The sequence below is a fragment of the Manis javanica genome, chromosome 7 (genome assembly GCF_040802235.1).
Source record: "Manis javanica isolate MJ-LG chromosome 7, MJ_LKY, whole genome shotgun sequence".
Lineage (NCBI taxonomy): Eukaryota > Metazoa > Chordata > Mammalia > Pholidota > Manidae > Manis > Manis javanica.
In genome coordinates this window covers 25,373,137-25,389,719 of record NC_133162.1, presented here as the reverse complement: position 1 = coordinate 25,389,719, position 16,583 = coordinate 25,373,137, and the positions used below count along the sequence as shown (strand labels likewise).

Genomic DNA, 16,583 nt, shown 5'->3' with positions numbered 1-16,583 from the left:
ACTTCAATTTCATTGCTGGTAATTGGTCTGTTTAGGTTTTCTGTTTCTTCCTTGGTCAGTCTTGGAAGGTTGTATTTTTCTGGGAAGTTGTCCATTTCTTTTCTAGGAAGTTGTCCAAGAACCAGCTCTTGGTTTCATTGATTTTTTTCCTATTGTTTTATTCTTCTCAATTTTATTTATTTTTTCTCTGATCTTTATTCTGTCCCTCCTTCTGCTGACTTTAGGCCTCATTGGTTCTTCTTTTTCCAATTTCAATAATTGTGACTTTAGACTATTCATTTGGGATTGTTCTTCCTTCTTTAAATATGCCTGGATTGCTATATACTTTCCTCTTAGAACTGCTTTTGCTGCGTCCCACAGTAGTTGGGGCTTTGTATTGTTGTTGTCATTTGTCTCCATATATTGCTTGATCTCTATTTTAATTTGATTGTTGATCCATTGATTATTTAGGAGCATGTTGTTAAGCCTCCTGTGTTTGTGAGCCTTTTTGCTTTCTTTGTACAATTTATTTCTAGTTTTATCCCTTTGTGGTCCAAGAAGTTGGTTGGTAGAATTTCAATCTTTTTGAATTTACTGAGGCTCTTTTTGTGACCTAGTATGTGGTCTATTCTGGAGAATGTTCCATGTGCATTCTCTTCCCTCTTCAGCTCTCTGGTTCAATCCTGCTGATTCTGTCAGTTTGATATGACTCTTTAAACCACCAGTGATTCTTTAACTGATTCATTTCAGTTTTAACAATGTTAGGACAGTAACAGTGTCTGTTATAAATTAAAAACATTTTATTTCAATGGAATTATTTTTAAGTTATCAAACTATATTCTACACTATGATAAGCAACACTGATTTGCTCTTTATTTAGTATAGTGATATGAAGTTTCCTTTTAAAGTAAGTTTGTCTAGGTTTTAGAAAGTGCATCAGTTTTAGGGGGAAAAATATAGGTAGGTACACAGACATGCCAAAAATCCTGACAGGTGTTGTGGATGTCTCAAAAGTTTGGGATCAGTTGCACTGTGCCCATCATCACTGACTTGCCACATGACCTGGGGCAGTCTTGAGGATCCTCTGCTCATTTGTATAAAATGAATATGTTGGACTAGGTGATCATTCAGGTCATGTAAACCTATAAAATGCTGTGCTGTCTGGGCATTATGAGTCAGGTTTCTCCCAGGCTGAGCTGCTTAGCCTGAGGAGGTGGTAACAAGGAATCCAGAGCCATGGCCTTGCTTTACCCACTTTGCCTCTCCCCCAAGACTCCTTCCTTTGACATGCTGTGTTCTTTCTTTTTTAAAAAAAATATTTATCGGGGTATAATTCATATGCCATGAACTTTGCAATTGTGAAACCATCACCACAGTGAACCCTTGAACATTCTCACCCCAAAAAGCAGCCCCATTCTAGTCACTCTCCACTCCTCTCTAACCATCCCAGCCCTAGGCAACCACTAATCTCTGTTTCCACAGAATTGCCTATTCTGGACATTCCGTATAAATGAAATCACAAATGGCCTTTTGTGAATGACTTCTTTCAGTTAGCATGTTTTTAAGATTCATGTTGTAACATGTATCAATATTTCATTTATCTTTATTGCCAAATAATACTCCATTGTGTGGATATACCATATTTTAATTATCCATTCATTAGTTGATAGCCATTTAGATTGTTTCCACCTTTGAGCTATCATGAATAATGCTTCTATAAACATTCATATGCAAGATGTGTGGACATGTTTTCATTTCTCTTAAGTATATACCTAGGAGTGGAATTGCTGGATGATATGGTAACTCTGTTTAACATTTTGTGGAATCCCCAAACTGTTTTCCAAAGTAGCTCCACTATTTCACATTCCCCCAGCAATGTGTGTGGGTTCCAATTTCTCCACATCCTTACCAACACTTGTTATTGTCTTTAACCATTCTAGTGGATGTGAAGTGTTGGTAATCACCATGGTCTTGACTTTCATTTCCCTAATGGCTAATCATGTTGAGAATCTTCCCATGAGCTTATTAACTAACTATTTGCATATCTTCTTTGGCAGTATCAAATCCATTGCCTGTTCAAAAATTGGATTACTTGTCTTTTTGTTATTGAGCTGTAAATCTATTTATATTCCAAATGTGGTATACTTTATATATTCTGGATACCTATCAGATATATGATTTGTAAATATTTTCTCCCATTCCATAGGTTGCCTTTTTACTTTCTTTTTAAAAAAAATTATGGCTAAATATACATAACACAAAAGTTACCTTTTTAACTATTTTTAAGTGTACAGTTCTGTGGCATTAAGTATATTCACATTGTTGTACAACCATCACCACCATCCATCTCTAGAACTTCATCTTCCCCAGCTGAAACTCTGTGATTGTTAAATACTAACTTTCAATTTGCCACTTTCCCTACTCACTGGCGACCATCATTCTATTTTCTATCTCTATGATTTTGATTACTCTAGGTACCACATATAAGTGGAATCACACAATATATTTTTTTGTGACTAGCTTATTTCACATAGCATAATGTCTTCAAGGTTCATCCATTTTGTAGCTTGTGTCAGAATGTCCTTCCTTTTTAAGGCTGAAAATAAATATCACATTTTGTTTATCCATTCATGCATCAATGGATACTTGGGTCACTTACCTTTTTTGGCTATTGTAAGTGATGTTGCTGTGAATACGTGTTTGAGTCTTTGTTTTTAATTCTTCTGGGTATATGGCCAGAGGTATGGTAATTCTATATTTAACTTTTTGAGGAACTGCCATACTGTTTTCCACAGTGACTGTGCCATTTTACATTCTTACCAACAATACACACGGGTTCCAGTTTTTCCATCTTCAACACTTAATTATTTTCGAGATTGTTTTTGTTTTTTTAATAATAGCAATCCTAATGGATATAAAGTAGTATCTCATTGTGGCTTTGATTTGCATTTCTTCCACTTTCCTGATGGTACTATTTGCAGCACAAAAGATTTTAATTTTAATGAAGTCCAATTTATCTGTCCTTTGTTGCTTGTGCTTTTGGTGTCTAACTAAGAAACCATTTCCTAATCTGAGGCTAGAAGATTTACTGCTATGTTTCTTCTGAGAGTTTTGTAGTTTTAGCTATTACAATTAGGCCTATGATCCATTTTGAATTAATTTTTGCTTGTGGTGTAAGGAAGGGATCCAACTGGATTCTTTCATATGTGGATATCCGGTTGTCCTCCTGGCCCCCATTTGCTGAAAAGACAGTTCTTTCCTACATTGAATTATCTTGGCACTCTTGTCAAAAATTAATTGGTCATAAAGTGTTGTTTCTGATCTCTAAATTCTTTTACATTAATCAGATGTCTATCTTTATGCCAGCACCACATTGTCTTGATAACTGTGGCTTTCTAGCAAGTTTTGAAATTGGGAAGATTAAGTTTTCCAATTTCATTTGTCTTTTACAAGATTGTTTTGGCTATTCTGGGTCCCTTGCCTTTTCATAAGAATTTTAGGATCACTTAGGGAATTTCTGCAAAAAAGGCATTTGGCATTTGACTGGGATTGCACGGAATCTGTAGATTACTTTGAAGAATATTGCTATCTTAAATACATTAAGTCTTCTGATCCATGAACATTGGGTATCTTTCCATTCACATAGGTCTTCTCTCATTTCATTCAGCAATGTTTTGAAGTTTTCAGAGTACACGTTTTACATTTCTGTTGTTAAATTTATTCCTAAGCATTGTGTTCTTTATTTTATTGGAAATGGAAGTTTTCTTAATTTCATTTTCAGATTGCTCATTGCCAATGTATAAAGATACAAGTGATTTTTGTACATTGTTCTTGTACCCTGCAACCTAGATTCTCTTGTTTATTCTGATAATTTTTTAGTGGATTCCTTAGGGCATTCTATATACCAGATGAGGTTATCTTCAGAAAGAGAAAGTTTTGTTTCCTTTCCAATCTACCCAGATTTTTATCTGTTTTTCTTGCCTAATTGCCCTGGTTAGAACCTCTAATACAATGTTGAATAGAAGTGGTGAGAGTGGGCATCTCTGTCTTATTCCTGATCTTAGAAGAAAATAATTGAGTCTTTTACCAACAAGTATGATGTTAGCTACATATTTTTTTGTAGATTCTCCTCAACAGATTGAGAAAGTTCCTGTATATTACTGGGTTGTGTGTTTTTTATCATGAAAGAGTATTGGATTTTGCCAAATGCTTTTTCCGTGTCTATTGAGATGATATGTGTTTTTTTTTTCACCTTTATTCCACTGATACAGTGTATTACACTAATTTTCTTATGTTAGACCAGCCTTTCATTTTTTAGATAAATCCCACTTGGTCATTTTGTATAACGCTTTTTATATGTTGCTGTGCTCACTTGGCTATTATTTTTTGAGGATGTTTATGTTTGTATAAGGGATATTGGTCTATGGCTTTCTTTTCTTGTAATGCTATTTTCCGGTTTTGTTGTCTGGGTAATACTGGTTTCATAGAATGAATTGGGAAGTGTTACCTCTTCTTTTATTTCTTGGAAAACTTTGTGAAGAATTGGTATTAATTATCTAAATGTTTGGTAGAAATTACCAGTGAAGCCATCTGGGTATGGAATTTTTTTTTTTTTGTATCATCAATCTACAATTACATGAGCAACATTATGGTTACTAGACTCCCCCGATCATCAAGTCCCCACCACATACCCCATTACAGTCACTGTCCATCAGCGTAGTAAGATGCTATAGAATCAGTACGTCTTCTCCGTGTTGTACAGCCCTCCCTGTGCCCCCCCGACATTATGTCTGCTAATTGTAATGCCCCCTTTTCCCCCTTGTCCATTCCTTTCCCACCCATCCTTCCCAGTCCCTTTCCCTTTGGTAACTGTTAGTCCATTCTTGGGTTCTGCAAGTCTGCTGCTGTTTTGTTCCTTCAGTTTTTTTCTTTGTTTTTATACTCCACATATGAGTGAAATCGTTTGATACTTGTCTTTTTCCACCTGGCTTATTTCACTGAGCATAATACCCTCTAGTTCCATCCATGTTGTTGCAAATGGTAGTATTTATTTTCTTCTTATGGCTGAATAATATTCCATTGTGTATATGTACCACATCTTCTTTATCCATTCATCTACTGATGGACACTTAGGTTGCTTCCATTTCTTGGCTATTGTAAATAGTGCTGCGATAAACATAGGGGTGCATATGTCTTTTTCGAACTGGGCTGCTGCAGTCTTAGGATAAATTCCAAGGAGTGGGATTCCCAGGTCAAATGGTATTTCTATTTTGAGCTTTTTTGATGAACCTCCATACATACTGCTTTCCACAATGGTTGAACTAATTTACATTCCCACCAGCAGTGTACGAGGGTTCCCCTCTCTCCACATTCTCACCAACATTTGTTGTTGTTTGTCTTTTGGATGGTGGCCGTCCTGACTGGTGTGAGGAGGTGATATCTCATGGTAGTTTTAATTTGCATTTCTCTGATGATTAGCGATGTGGAGCATCTTTTCATGTGCCTGCTGGCCATCTGAAATACTTCTCTGGAGAAGTGTCTCTTCAGCTCCTCTGCCCATTTTTTTTAATTTTTAATTTTTAATGTTGTTATCATTAATCTACAATTACATGAAGAACATTATGTTTACTAGACTCTCCCCTTCACCAAGTCTCCCCCACAAACCCCATTACAGTCACTGTCCATCAGTGTAGTAAGATGTTGTAGAATCACTACATGTCTTCTCTGTTTTGCACAGCCCTCCCTTTTCCCCCACCCCCCACATTATACATGCTAATCATAATACCACCTTTCTTCCTCCCCATCCTTATCCCTCCCTTCCCTCCCATCCTCCCCAGTCCCTTTCCCTTTGGTAACTGTTAGTCCATTCTTGGGTTCTGTGATTCTGCTGCTGTTTTGTTCCTTCAGTTTTTCTTTGTTCTTATACTCCACGTATGAGTGAAATCATTTGGTATTTGTCTCTCTCCACTTGGCTTATTTCACTGAGCATAATACCCTCTAGCTCCATCCATGTTGTTGCAAATGGTAGGATTTATTTTCTTCTTATGGCTGAATAATATTCCATTGTGTATATGTACCACATCTTCTTTATCCATTCATCTACTGATGGACACTTAGGTTGCTTCCATTTCTTGGCTATTGTAAATAGTGCTGTGATAAACATAGGGGTGCATCTGTCTTTTTCAATCTGGGCTGCTGCATTCTTAGGGTAAATTCCTAGAAGTGGAATTCCTGGGTCAAATGGTAAGTCTATTTTTTTTTTTTTTTGAGAGGGCATCTCTCATATTTATTGATCAAATGGTTGTTAACAACAATAAAATTCAGTATAGGGGGGTCAATGCTCAATGTACAATCATTAATCCATCTCACGCCTAATTCTCGTCAGTCTCCAATCTTCTGAAGCATAGCGAACAAGTTCTTACATGGTGAATGAATTCTTACATAGTGAATAAATTCTTACATGGTGAACAGTACAAGGGCATTCATCACAGAAACTTTCGGTTTTGATCACGCATTATGACCCATAAACAATCAGGTCAAATATGAATATTCATTTGATTTTTGTACTTGATTTATATGTTGATCCCACATTTCTCCCTCTATTATTATTTTTATTTTTATTTTTAGTAAAATGCTGAAGTGGTAGGTAGATGCAAGATAAAGGTAGAAAACATAGTTTAGTGCTGTAAGAGGGCAAATGTAGATGATCAGATGATCAGGTGTGTGCCTATGGACTAAGTATTAATCCAGGCTAGACAAGGGCAGCAAGACATCCACGGATGCAGATTTCTCTCAAAGCAGGGGGGTGAGGTTCTGAGCCTCACCTTTGTTGATCCCCAAATTCTCACCTGATGGCCCCCATGCGACTGTGCCTGTCTTAGGTTGTTCCTCCCTTGAGGAATCTTACCCGTCTCTGGCTAACCAGCCGTCTTCCGGGGCCATACAGGGAAATGTAAAGTTGGTAAGTGAGAGAGAAGCCATATTGTTTGAAAAGGTTAGCTTTTTACTTCTTTGCAGATTTATGCCCTGTGGCTTCTATGCCCAGCACTTGTCTCGAGGTATCTTTACCACCTGGAGGAATTATGATACTCGGTAAATTCGATATGAGGCACGAATTCTATTTAAGGGTTGTAATTAGGAAGGAAGAAGAAAAGCTATAGAGGTAGCATATGGAAGAAAACATGGGAGGATTGATTATTTCTTTGACATATCTTCTTGTAGAGTACCTTAAGTATGTATAGGTTTTAAACTACTAACTAATTTGCACACACATATTAACATAATAGGAATACGGTGACATAAACAAAGCAAATCTATAATTACCATCCATCTCCAGTGAAGCCAAGAAAACCATTTAGGCACCCTAGGCATTTGTGAAAATTTATCTATGATATGATGGATATTGTCCAACTGTACTTGAACAATCAGACAAATTAAAGCAGCCCATTTCTGGGATCTGTTCACATCCCATATGTTCTTTTAACCATAGATAGTCTATAGTCATGAGATTTTGGAGTGCTACAACTTGCACCCCTCCCAACTCCTGGTTGAGTTCCAACAGTACAGATCCGGTCAAATTCGTTGTCTCTATGCACATGCCAGCCTAGACATCTCCCTCCTCATTCCTATGGCAAGTCCAGGAGACAGTGGGCTGGATGCAGCCACAACCGCAGCATCGTCCGGATCCCTGTGGAGGCTTTTTGATGATCATCCCCCTGGCACAAGTCCTCCAGAGAGTGCTGATGCCGGAAGCTCCTCCTCATATCGTATCTTAGTTCATTTTCTGGGTATCCAAGCTAGGCCTTGATCTTCTGCATAGAAACAAACAGACCCTTTGCCCACACTTTGACATGCCCTCTATACCACTGCGCAGAACTCATTGGAGGTCAGCACACAGTAACTGCTTTTTTTTTTTTTTTTATTAAGAGAAAGGAATATTATCAGAAAAGAGTACCTCCATAGCTGATCATCTGACACCCTTTAAGTGATCAACATTAAGGATATTTAAAGCATGCGTTGATCTTTGATTTACCAATAGTTTTATCCTATCAAGGAGTAATCCCCCTTTTCTTTCTTTCTTTTTTTTTTTAATTTTTAATCTACACTTACATGAAGAATACTATGTTTACTATGCTCTCCCCTATATCAGGTCCCCCCTAACAACCACATTACGGTTACTGTCCATCAGCTTAGCAAAATGTTGTAGAGTCACTACTTGTCCTCTCTGTGTTGTGCAGCCCACCATCCCCTTTCTCCCTCCCCCCATGCATGCTAATCTTAATACCCACCTTCTTCTTCCCCCCCCCTTATCCCTCCCTGCCCACCCATCCTCCCCAGTTCCTTTCCCTTTGGTACCTGTTAGTCCATTTTTGGGTTCTGTAATTCGCTGCTGTTTTTTCCTTCAGTTTTTCCTTTGTTCCTATACTCCTCAGATGAGTGAAATCATTTGCTCTTTCTCTTTCTCCACTTGGCTTATTTCACTGAGCATAATACTCTCCAGCTCCATCCATGTTGCTGCAAATGGTTGGATTTTTCCACTTCTTATGGCTGAGTACATTGTGTATATGTACCACATCTTCTTTATCCATTTATCTACCGATGGACATTTAGGTTGCTTCCAATTCTTGGCTATTGTTAATAGTGCTGCGATAAACATAGGGGTGCATCTGTCTTTCTCAAACTTGATTGCTGCGTTCTTAGGGTAAATTCCTAGGAGTGGAATTCCTGGGTGAAATGGTAGGTCTGTTTTGAGCATTTTGATGAACCTCCATACTGCTTTCCACAATGGTTGAACTAATTTACATTCCCACCAGCAGTGTAGGAGGGTTCCCCTTTCTCCACAACCTCGCCAACATTTGTTATTGTTTGTGTTTTGGATGGTAGCCATCCTTACTGGTGTGAGGTGGTATCTCATTGTGGTTTTAATTTGCATTTCTCTGATGACTAGCGATGTGGAGCATCTTTTCATGTATCTGTTGGCCATCTGAATTTCTTCTTTGGAGAACTGTCTGTTCAGCTCCTCTGCCCATTTTTTAATTGGATTATTTGCTTTTTGTTTGTTGAGGTGCATGAGCTCTTTATATATTTTGGATGTCAGCCCTTTATCATATATGTCATTTATAAATATATTCTCCCATACTGTAGGATGTCTTTTTGTTCTATTGATGGTGTCCTTTACTGTACAGAAGCTTTTTAGTTTGATATAGTACTTTTGTGGTTCCATATGAATTTTAGAACTATTTGTTCTAGTTCGTTGAAGAATGCTTTTGGTATTTTGATAGGGATAGCATTGAATCTGTAGATTGCTTTACTGGGCCTGATCTTTTTTATTGTGGGGGAAGGTTTTAATTACCAGTTCAACCTTTTTGTTGCATTTTTTTTTAACTTATAAATCATGAAAACTGTAGATACTTCTGTAAAAGTAAAGGGAATCTGGGAAGAGCAGGAGTTGGGAAATTTGAGCGTTTCTAGTTGGTTCTACCTGGAGCTGGGCCTTCTCTCCCCTTTGTTACTCCTTCTCTCTGAAGTAAGCAGTCTTCCTTCTTCCTCCTGAATACATGCTTCTGAGGTTAGGACCAATAGCCTGAGCCTGTCTCTTGGATGGAAAAAGGGTTATTTCACTTCGCATGACACAAGAGGGTGTTAGTATTCAGAACAAGACAAGTGAGAGCAGAGGTTCTCTCGGATCTCCCTGGGAGCCTTCTGGTTGTGTGTGTGTGTGTGTGTGTGTGTGTGTGTGTGCTGCCTCGCCATAAATATTGATATAAAGGGAAGGGACCTCAACTGTTGAGATTCCCAGCCTAAGTGAGAGACCACAGTGAACTACCATATATCCATTTAAAGAATGACATAGCTTTCTATATGCTCATATGAAGTGTTCTCCAAGATACATAACTAAGTGAAATTGTGCAAAATGGTGTGGTGCTATTTGTATTAGAATAAGTAAAATTGAGAGAACCTATAGATGCGTATAGGCTGATAAGTGCAGAGTACCTTTGGAAGGGTACTCTAGAAGAGTCAGGAGTGGTGGGAGACTTCATTGTGATTATGCTACCTTAAAAAAGTGTTCTTAAAGTAATGGGCCTATATGAAGTGCAGTAGTGAGGCTGTGAAGTGACTACACATTTCTCTTGGGCAGCCTGGGCACAATGTCTGTTTGCTCATGGAACCACCCACCCCTCCAGGCTGTACATATCTGCTGAGGTGGTGAGCCACAATCCAGACCTTCATTTACTTGAAGCCTCCAGTGTTCCTCAGAAATCTCTCAATCTGTCTCCCTATGGGAAACTGGTGACACATCTCAAAGGCCCTCCAAGGTTGGCATTTCCCTTTTGAACACTATTTCAGCAGCACAGAAATCCTGGTCTGTTTTTCCAGGGTGAGGGGCTATCAGTGCCCACCAGCCTCCCTGAGGACTTCTGGCCAGCTGGCCCAACAGTAAAGTACCTTATTCTTTTTTGGCAGACCTGCTCATAGCTCCTCCCCACCCCCAAATGAGTGAATATGCTGGGGGAGTAAAGCAGATGTCAGAAGTCTTTGGAATTGCCAGGCCAAGTGAGCACCCACACTAGCAGCCTGCCCTTTCTACCAAAGGCTCTGGAAATAGTGAGCAGGAACACGTTTGGTTTTGGGGAAATATCTATGTTCTTTTCTCCCATCTGAATGAATGCTTCCTCTCCTTCAGAGAAACTATCCTGGAAGGCTGGGAAATATCCCAGCCTGGGCTGTTCAGATTCCAGGTCAGGTTCCAGGCCTGGGTGCAGGGCCTCAAATACTGAGGATCCTCATGTTTCTCCCACAGAGAACACCTTCTGCAGCGGGGACCACGTGTCCTGGCACAGCCCTTTGGATAACAGTGAGTCAAGAATTCAGCATATGCTGCTGACAGAGGACCCGCAGATGCAACCTGTGCAGACACCCTTTGGGGTAGTTACCTTTCTCCAGGTGAGGCACTGGTAGGACATGGGCTTGAGCCAACATTTCTGTGGGAAAAGTCCTGGTAGGGCAGGAGGGCCTGGGTAAGGGGAGTGAGGGGAACAGGTGATTTCCTTTGGTCTTCTCCCATTTTCTGTTGTCTCTTGATGGTTGTCTGGTAGGTTCAGATGGTCTGATTTAACCTGCTGAGATGGAATAAGGGGGAAGGGGAAGGGACCATTTGGGTAGGAGAGAATGGCTGTAGCTGAGTATTTCTGTGAGCAAGTAAAGACTCAGACAGCCACAGGCACAGGACCTCCCAGTAGGAACGCAGTTTTGGGACAGACTTGCCCCAACCCAGAAAGGGTGGGCCTTTACCCCAGCTGTAGCCAGGCTTGCTTGTGATCATGATGGGGTCTATGAAGGTACAGTTGTTTCCCTGGAAATTCACACAAAAGGCCCAGCCCCTGACAACTAAGGGAACTTCTCTGCAGGCTGGTGGGGCCCTTTTGTCATCATTCCAAGCTTGAGTGGTCTCAAAATATCCTCTGTTACATTCCCTGTGATCTGAGACCAGGCAGGAACATCTCCTTAGACCTCCCCTTCCAGAGACATGGGCCTGGTAACCCATCCTGAGTTGGCAGGGCCCTGATTTTCTCATCTGCCATCTATGGCTAGACTGTCACCCAGATACCTGACCCACCACAGCAGGTCAAGGGTCAGACCTCAGTGCCTCCTAGCCAGGCAGCTCTTCCCTCCTAAGGAAACAACCCCATTTTTTTACACACCAGCCCTGAGCTCAGATCCTACTTGTGGTCCCCCGACTTGGAGTGACCCTGAGAGAGCCTGGGTAGCTAACCTTCTGGATGGGTGGGCAGAATAGCTATTAATGTACGGTGGCATCTTGTCCCTGGGTCTCAGATTGTTGGCGTCTGCACTGAGGAACTCCACGCAGCCCAGCAGTGGAACGGGCAGGGCATCCTAGAGCTGCTGCGAACAGTACCTGTGTGAGTACAGCCACGCCCTCTGGGGTGGCCTGGCTCCCTGGATCTGGGGGTGGGAGTACCTCCTTCCTCCCATGTGTGGGCTTTCCCTCACATTGCTGTTCAAGCACTGGGTTTTCACATCAGGGCTCCTGATGGCCCCTGACCACTAATTGCTTCCCTGTGTTCTGGGTCTGGGGCAGCAAACAGGGCAAGCTGTAGGCTCAGCCCATCAGTCCCAGACCTTCAGTTATCATCTTGTCCCTTTTCCTTGTCCACAGCGCTGGCGGCCCCTGGCTGATAACTGACATGCGGAGGGGAGAGACCATATTTGAGATCGATCCACACCTGCAAGTATGTCTTGAGTGAGGAAAACCTTTCTAGCACACTGTGCCTAGGCCTCTTCCAAATAACACTGGCTTTCATCCTGGGAAAACGGAGGAGCTTTATTTGTGAGTGAGTAAAATATGGTGTGATTTGGAACTTGTTTCCTGAATTCTGCAGAGTGCATAAGGGAGCAGAGATTTCAGGCCAGGAAAGCTTGTCTCAGATACATGTATTTTTGCATTTAAAGAGGATGAATTTTATTGTATGCAAATCATACATTAATAAACATGACTAAAAAATAGGATCACCTGCCACTAAGTAAAATTAATACAGTGGATATTGCTTGCCTAGTATTCATCCTCCTACTTCCCCCTTCTTAAAAGAACACAGACTTCCTTTCAGGAAGCCACCACACCACTGCCACGCTCTGTAACAGAAAGAATAGGTGATATTGACCCCATGGCCCAGCTGCAGGGAGGAGCCCTAATTGGTCTAATGATTCCATCTCCCTTTTAGATACATTTTCATCTTGGGCAGACAGGGAGCTCCTCCCCTGGGTAGGCTGGCATTCCCTAATGTGTAAAGGAAATCTTTATATATATAGGTCTGCAGTTTCCTGCTCACTGTGGCCCTGCTATACAGCCTTTCAGTGCTATCTTTGGGTTTTTTAGAAGCATTCTTTCTTCATGCAGTGAATTTTGAAAGCCACACAGAACCTTGCTTCCTTTCTTGTGGGCTCCTCATGAAGCAGGAGCAGCAGACAGCTAATGATGTGTCTGGCACATGTCTGCCTCATTCTACTTTCCATTGCCAACTGCAGGTCATTGCCATCTCTGAACCTTTTATGCCTGTATAAAGATCTGGTGGGTCACAAGCAGCTGCCAGGAGTTATGTGTCCTCTAGGAGGGATGAGAGGTATCAGGGAAGAGGTATAGCAGGTGGACATGGAGCCAGCAGTCCCTTGGTTCTTTATTGCAGGCCTGTGAATTTTTGGGCAGAAACCCTACTCATTCACAGATGATGCTCCTCTATTTTCCTAGTGCCTTTAACACTTAAGTTTTCAGATCGCTTCCAGGATCCTCTCTTATCTCTGCTTTAGACTTGGCTTCCTTGTAGCTTCTGCTTATACAAGAACCAGGAATTCTGAAGACCATGTTTCCCTAAGCCCTTGTTCTGCACCACACTGGGATCCAGCATGGGGCACTGTGGGCTGTTGTTTGGCCTCTGTCATAAGTGCCAAGTACTAAGAAAGAATCTGGTCCTTTGAACTAGTAGGGCAAGCAGCTTTTTCTCTCTGTACGCCAAGAACAGTTCTCCTTCCTGGTCTTCAGGCTACCCTGAGACCAGCCAGCAGGACCCAGAGCACCTAGTGGTCTTTAAAAGCAAGCAGGGGGAACCTTGATGAGAAAGTCCAGCTTCCTTTCCTGATGGCTGTGTGCAGCAACTGGGAACTCCTCTGTGCTTGCTTGTACTGGTCTGGGGCCTGCTTGTAGGTGGTTTAGTTAGAGCTAGAGCTGGCTCCTGTTCCTTTGTTCCAAGCTCTACTACTAGCCAGCTGTATGCCTAAACAAGTCCCTTAACTTCTCTGAACTCTTTCTTTTTTACTTATAAAACAAGTGGGATGAACTGGTTGAGCCAAGAGGTATCCTCAGTTATTTGCTTAGGTGAGGGGCCTCAGGGCTGCTGGTGAAGAGGGGAAAGCTCAGATTCTACCCTGAGCAAACCAGGGCCTACATACTCCTGCCTGGAACACAGAGCTGCTCTCTGTCATTAGTCTGTCCCTGTCATTGCTCAGAATCCCCAGCTTTGCCCAGGCTTTGATGGGAAGGAGGTGTTAGGGTAGGGCCATCAGTTGACTGGTCTCAAGAAATAAAGACCTTATGTAAGCTCACCCTGTGCTTCCCCAGATAGGCTCTTTGCTGAGCAGCAGGCCATTTTCGTGCCTGCAGAGCTATAGGGAGAGGGTCAGGGAAACAGGGAAGTACAGACTCTCATCGAGGTGCTCACTTAGGGGCTTTATTTGGCCCACATGACTGTTTGTGACCAAGGTTGCTAGAGCCTTCCAGATGACCTTTAATCCAAAGAGCAGCATTTTTGGATTAAACTGTGTTTTACCAGAAATCCAGGGATGTTTGGGTATAGCTCTTCCTTGAGGCCATTTGGAAAGTGTTTGGACTCAGCAGTGCCAACGCCTGTGCAGAGGCTTTATGAAGACAGGGCCTCTGGCGTGGTCTGCAGATGGTCACTACCCTCCAGGTCCCCATTCAAATCTAAGAAATAGAAAAGAAACTCCATCCAAAGTCCTTTGCCAAACAAATTAGTGATACAGCTAGGCAAAGTCCTGCCCCTCTGTTCTCTGGTGGCGCTTTGCTGCATGACCACACTCTCTGCTGTTAGAAGAGGGAACTGCAGGTGCAGTCAGGGAGAAGCTGGGCTGAGTCCTGGCCTTTCCTGCCTGTGGCAGGCTCCCACCTGCCCCACCCCCCACCACTCCCTCCCCATCCTCTGTATCAGTGACTGAGGGAGTCCTTCCTGGATGATCAGGGAGGAGAGGAATGTTTCTGCCTTTCCTCAGGGAATTGGTACCTGGCTCTGCCACATCAGTTCCACAGGCCAGCATGGGAGGGTAAAGTTGGGGCTCCTGTTTCAGGTGTGAAGGTCATTTCACTGGAAGGTTGAGATAGAGGAGAAGCTTTCCTTGAGATTTCCATGCCTCCTGGCTTCCCCTGATCCCTGGTTCCCCTGGAGGAGTCCAGTGGCTGGCAGAGACCATCATGCATCAGTAACCAGGGCAGAACAAGACCAGAGATCCTTCTCTTCCAGCGCCTGTCCCATGCTTAGCACCTACAAGGTATTTCAGAAATACTGAAAAGGTGGTAGTGACCTTGGGCCACCAGTTCGCTGAAGGAACTCTGGCTCTTTGATTCTTTCCAAGCAGGAGAGAGTTGACAAAGGCATCGAGACAGACGGCTCCAACCTGAGTGGTGTCAGCGCCAAGTGTGCCTGGGATGACCTGAGCCGGCCTCCTGAGGACGATGAGGACAGCCGGAGTATCTGTATTGGCACTCAGCCACGGAGGCTGTCAGGCAAAGGTGGGAGCCGTCACTTAACCTTCCTCTTTCCATTTTCCCAGGCCAGTTTTCAGGCTCTCTAGGATGGGTCTCTAACAAAAACAGCCATTCAATAGCTTTTTTCCTGGCAGGATTTAAACAGCAAGTGAAGTCTTCCAGCAGGGTGGTATTAAGGGAACTTTATTAGCCCATTTTTCATGTTTCCTGTGTGTATTTTAAATGTACCACCAGCAACGACCATTGTGTTTTAGATTTGCCCCTTGCAATCTGAGCATGGAGGTAAGTGGAAGCCATAGAACAGTTACAGGAAAAGACCATAGTCCACCCAAGTGCAAGAGAACAGGCGTCGGCCACCCACAGAATTGACACAGGGCCCAGCTCTGGCCTGAAAGCCATGCCAGACCCAAGGATTGCTCTGGTCTCAGGCCCTCCCAGGCTTGAGACAAGAGAGGCCTGAGTATGAGGCTGGCTCAAAAACTTCCCTGCCCACTGTCCTGCAGATACACAGTGTAAGGGGCTATGGGCAGGGCACCCTGTACCCATTGCCTTCTGGATGGGGCTTTGAAGAAGGAGGATATGGCGCTCCTGTTGGAAGCTCACTGTGCTGGTCTTAGCTGTAGAAACAGTTGTTCTTCTTTGCAAAGGGCATCCCTAATTAATTCTTAAAGAAAAGCATCCATTTACACATACACGTGTATACAGCTTCTTTTTCCACTTCCTTTCTCTATTCCTCCACCTTTTCTTATTTTTTGAAGAATAAGATCCCTATAGTCCTGAATAAACTATTTACATTTATAAAAGGTTTTCTCTTTCCATAAAGGACAACTGAAACTCCTAGTACAAATATTTGACCTCTCTCTTTCCTTCCTGCTTTTTCTGAGAAAAAGTACCCACTTATTAGAATCATTTGGTTGCTTTTGATGAAAGAAGTAATTTGAAGAGAGATTCATAGTCTTGTTCAAAATTTCAACCATTATTGGCTTTTAAAAAAAATTATAAAAGTAATCCATGCCACTGTAATAAGTCAAGCAGTTAGAAAAATTAATAACCACCTCCATCACCTACTTTAAGCCCACTCTTTGAGCAACCGACATTATTTTGTTTTTTGTATCTTTTTGTAGTTTGCAGAGGTAAATCTTAGACTAAAATCTCAATGTAGGGGTCCAGACTAGTAAACTTCACCCCAAAGACAAGCAGAGTACCTTGCAAAAAATAATCCCACTAAGGGATTCCTCTCTCACATCCTGGCCCTTGGCAGACCCATAGAGATGCAGTGTTCCCTGAACCAAGGTGAGGAGATGACTTTGGC

The 16,583-nt window shown here is 42.1% G+C and overlaps 1 protein-coding gene across 6 annotated transcripts in view; it reads left to right on the top strand.

Moving 5' to 3' along the window:
• SUFU (SUFU negative regulator of hedgehog signaling) overlaps positions 1–16,583 on the top strand; it is a 119,751-nt gene that overhangs the window by 72,089 nt on the left and 31,079 nt on the right. For 4 of the 6 annotated variants that reach the window (XR_012133060.1, XR_012133059.1, XM_073240498.1 and 1 more), the window contains exons 4-7: positions 10,781–10,923; positions 11,815–11,900; positions 12,158–12,230; positions 15,139–15,295. Coding sequence is in view for 4 of the 6 variants with exons in the window: in XM_073240498.1 (XP_073096599.1) it covers positions 10,781–10,923; positions 11,815–11,900; positions 12,158–12,230; positions 15,139–15,295 (459 nt within the window). In the remaining 2 variants the exon portion in view is untranslated. The remainder of the gene's footprint in view (positions 1–10,780; positions 10,924–11,814; positions 11,901–12,157; positions 12,231–15,138; positions 15,296–16,583) is intronic. The other 2 variants (XM_073240500.1, XM_073240501.1) reach the window with 1 other exon arrangement.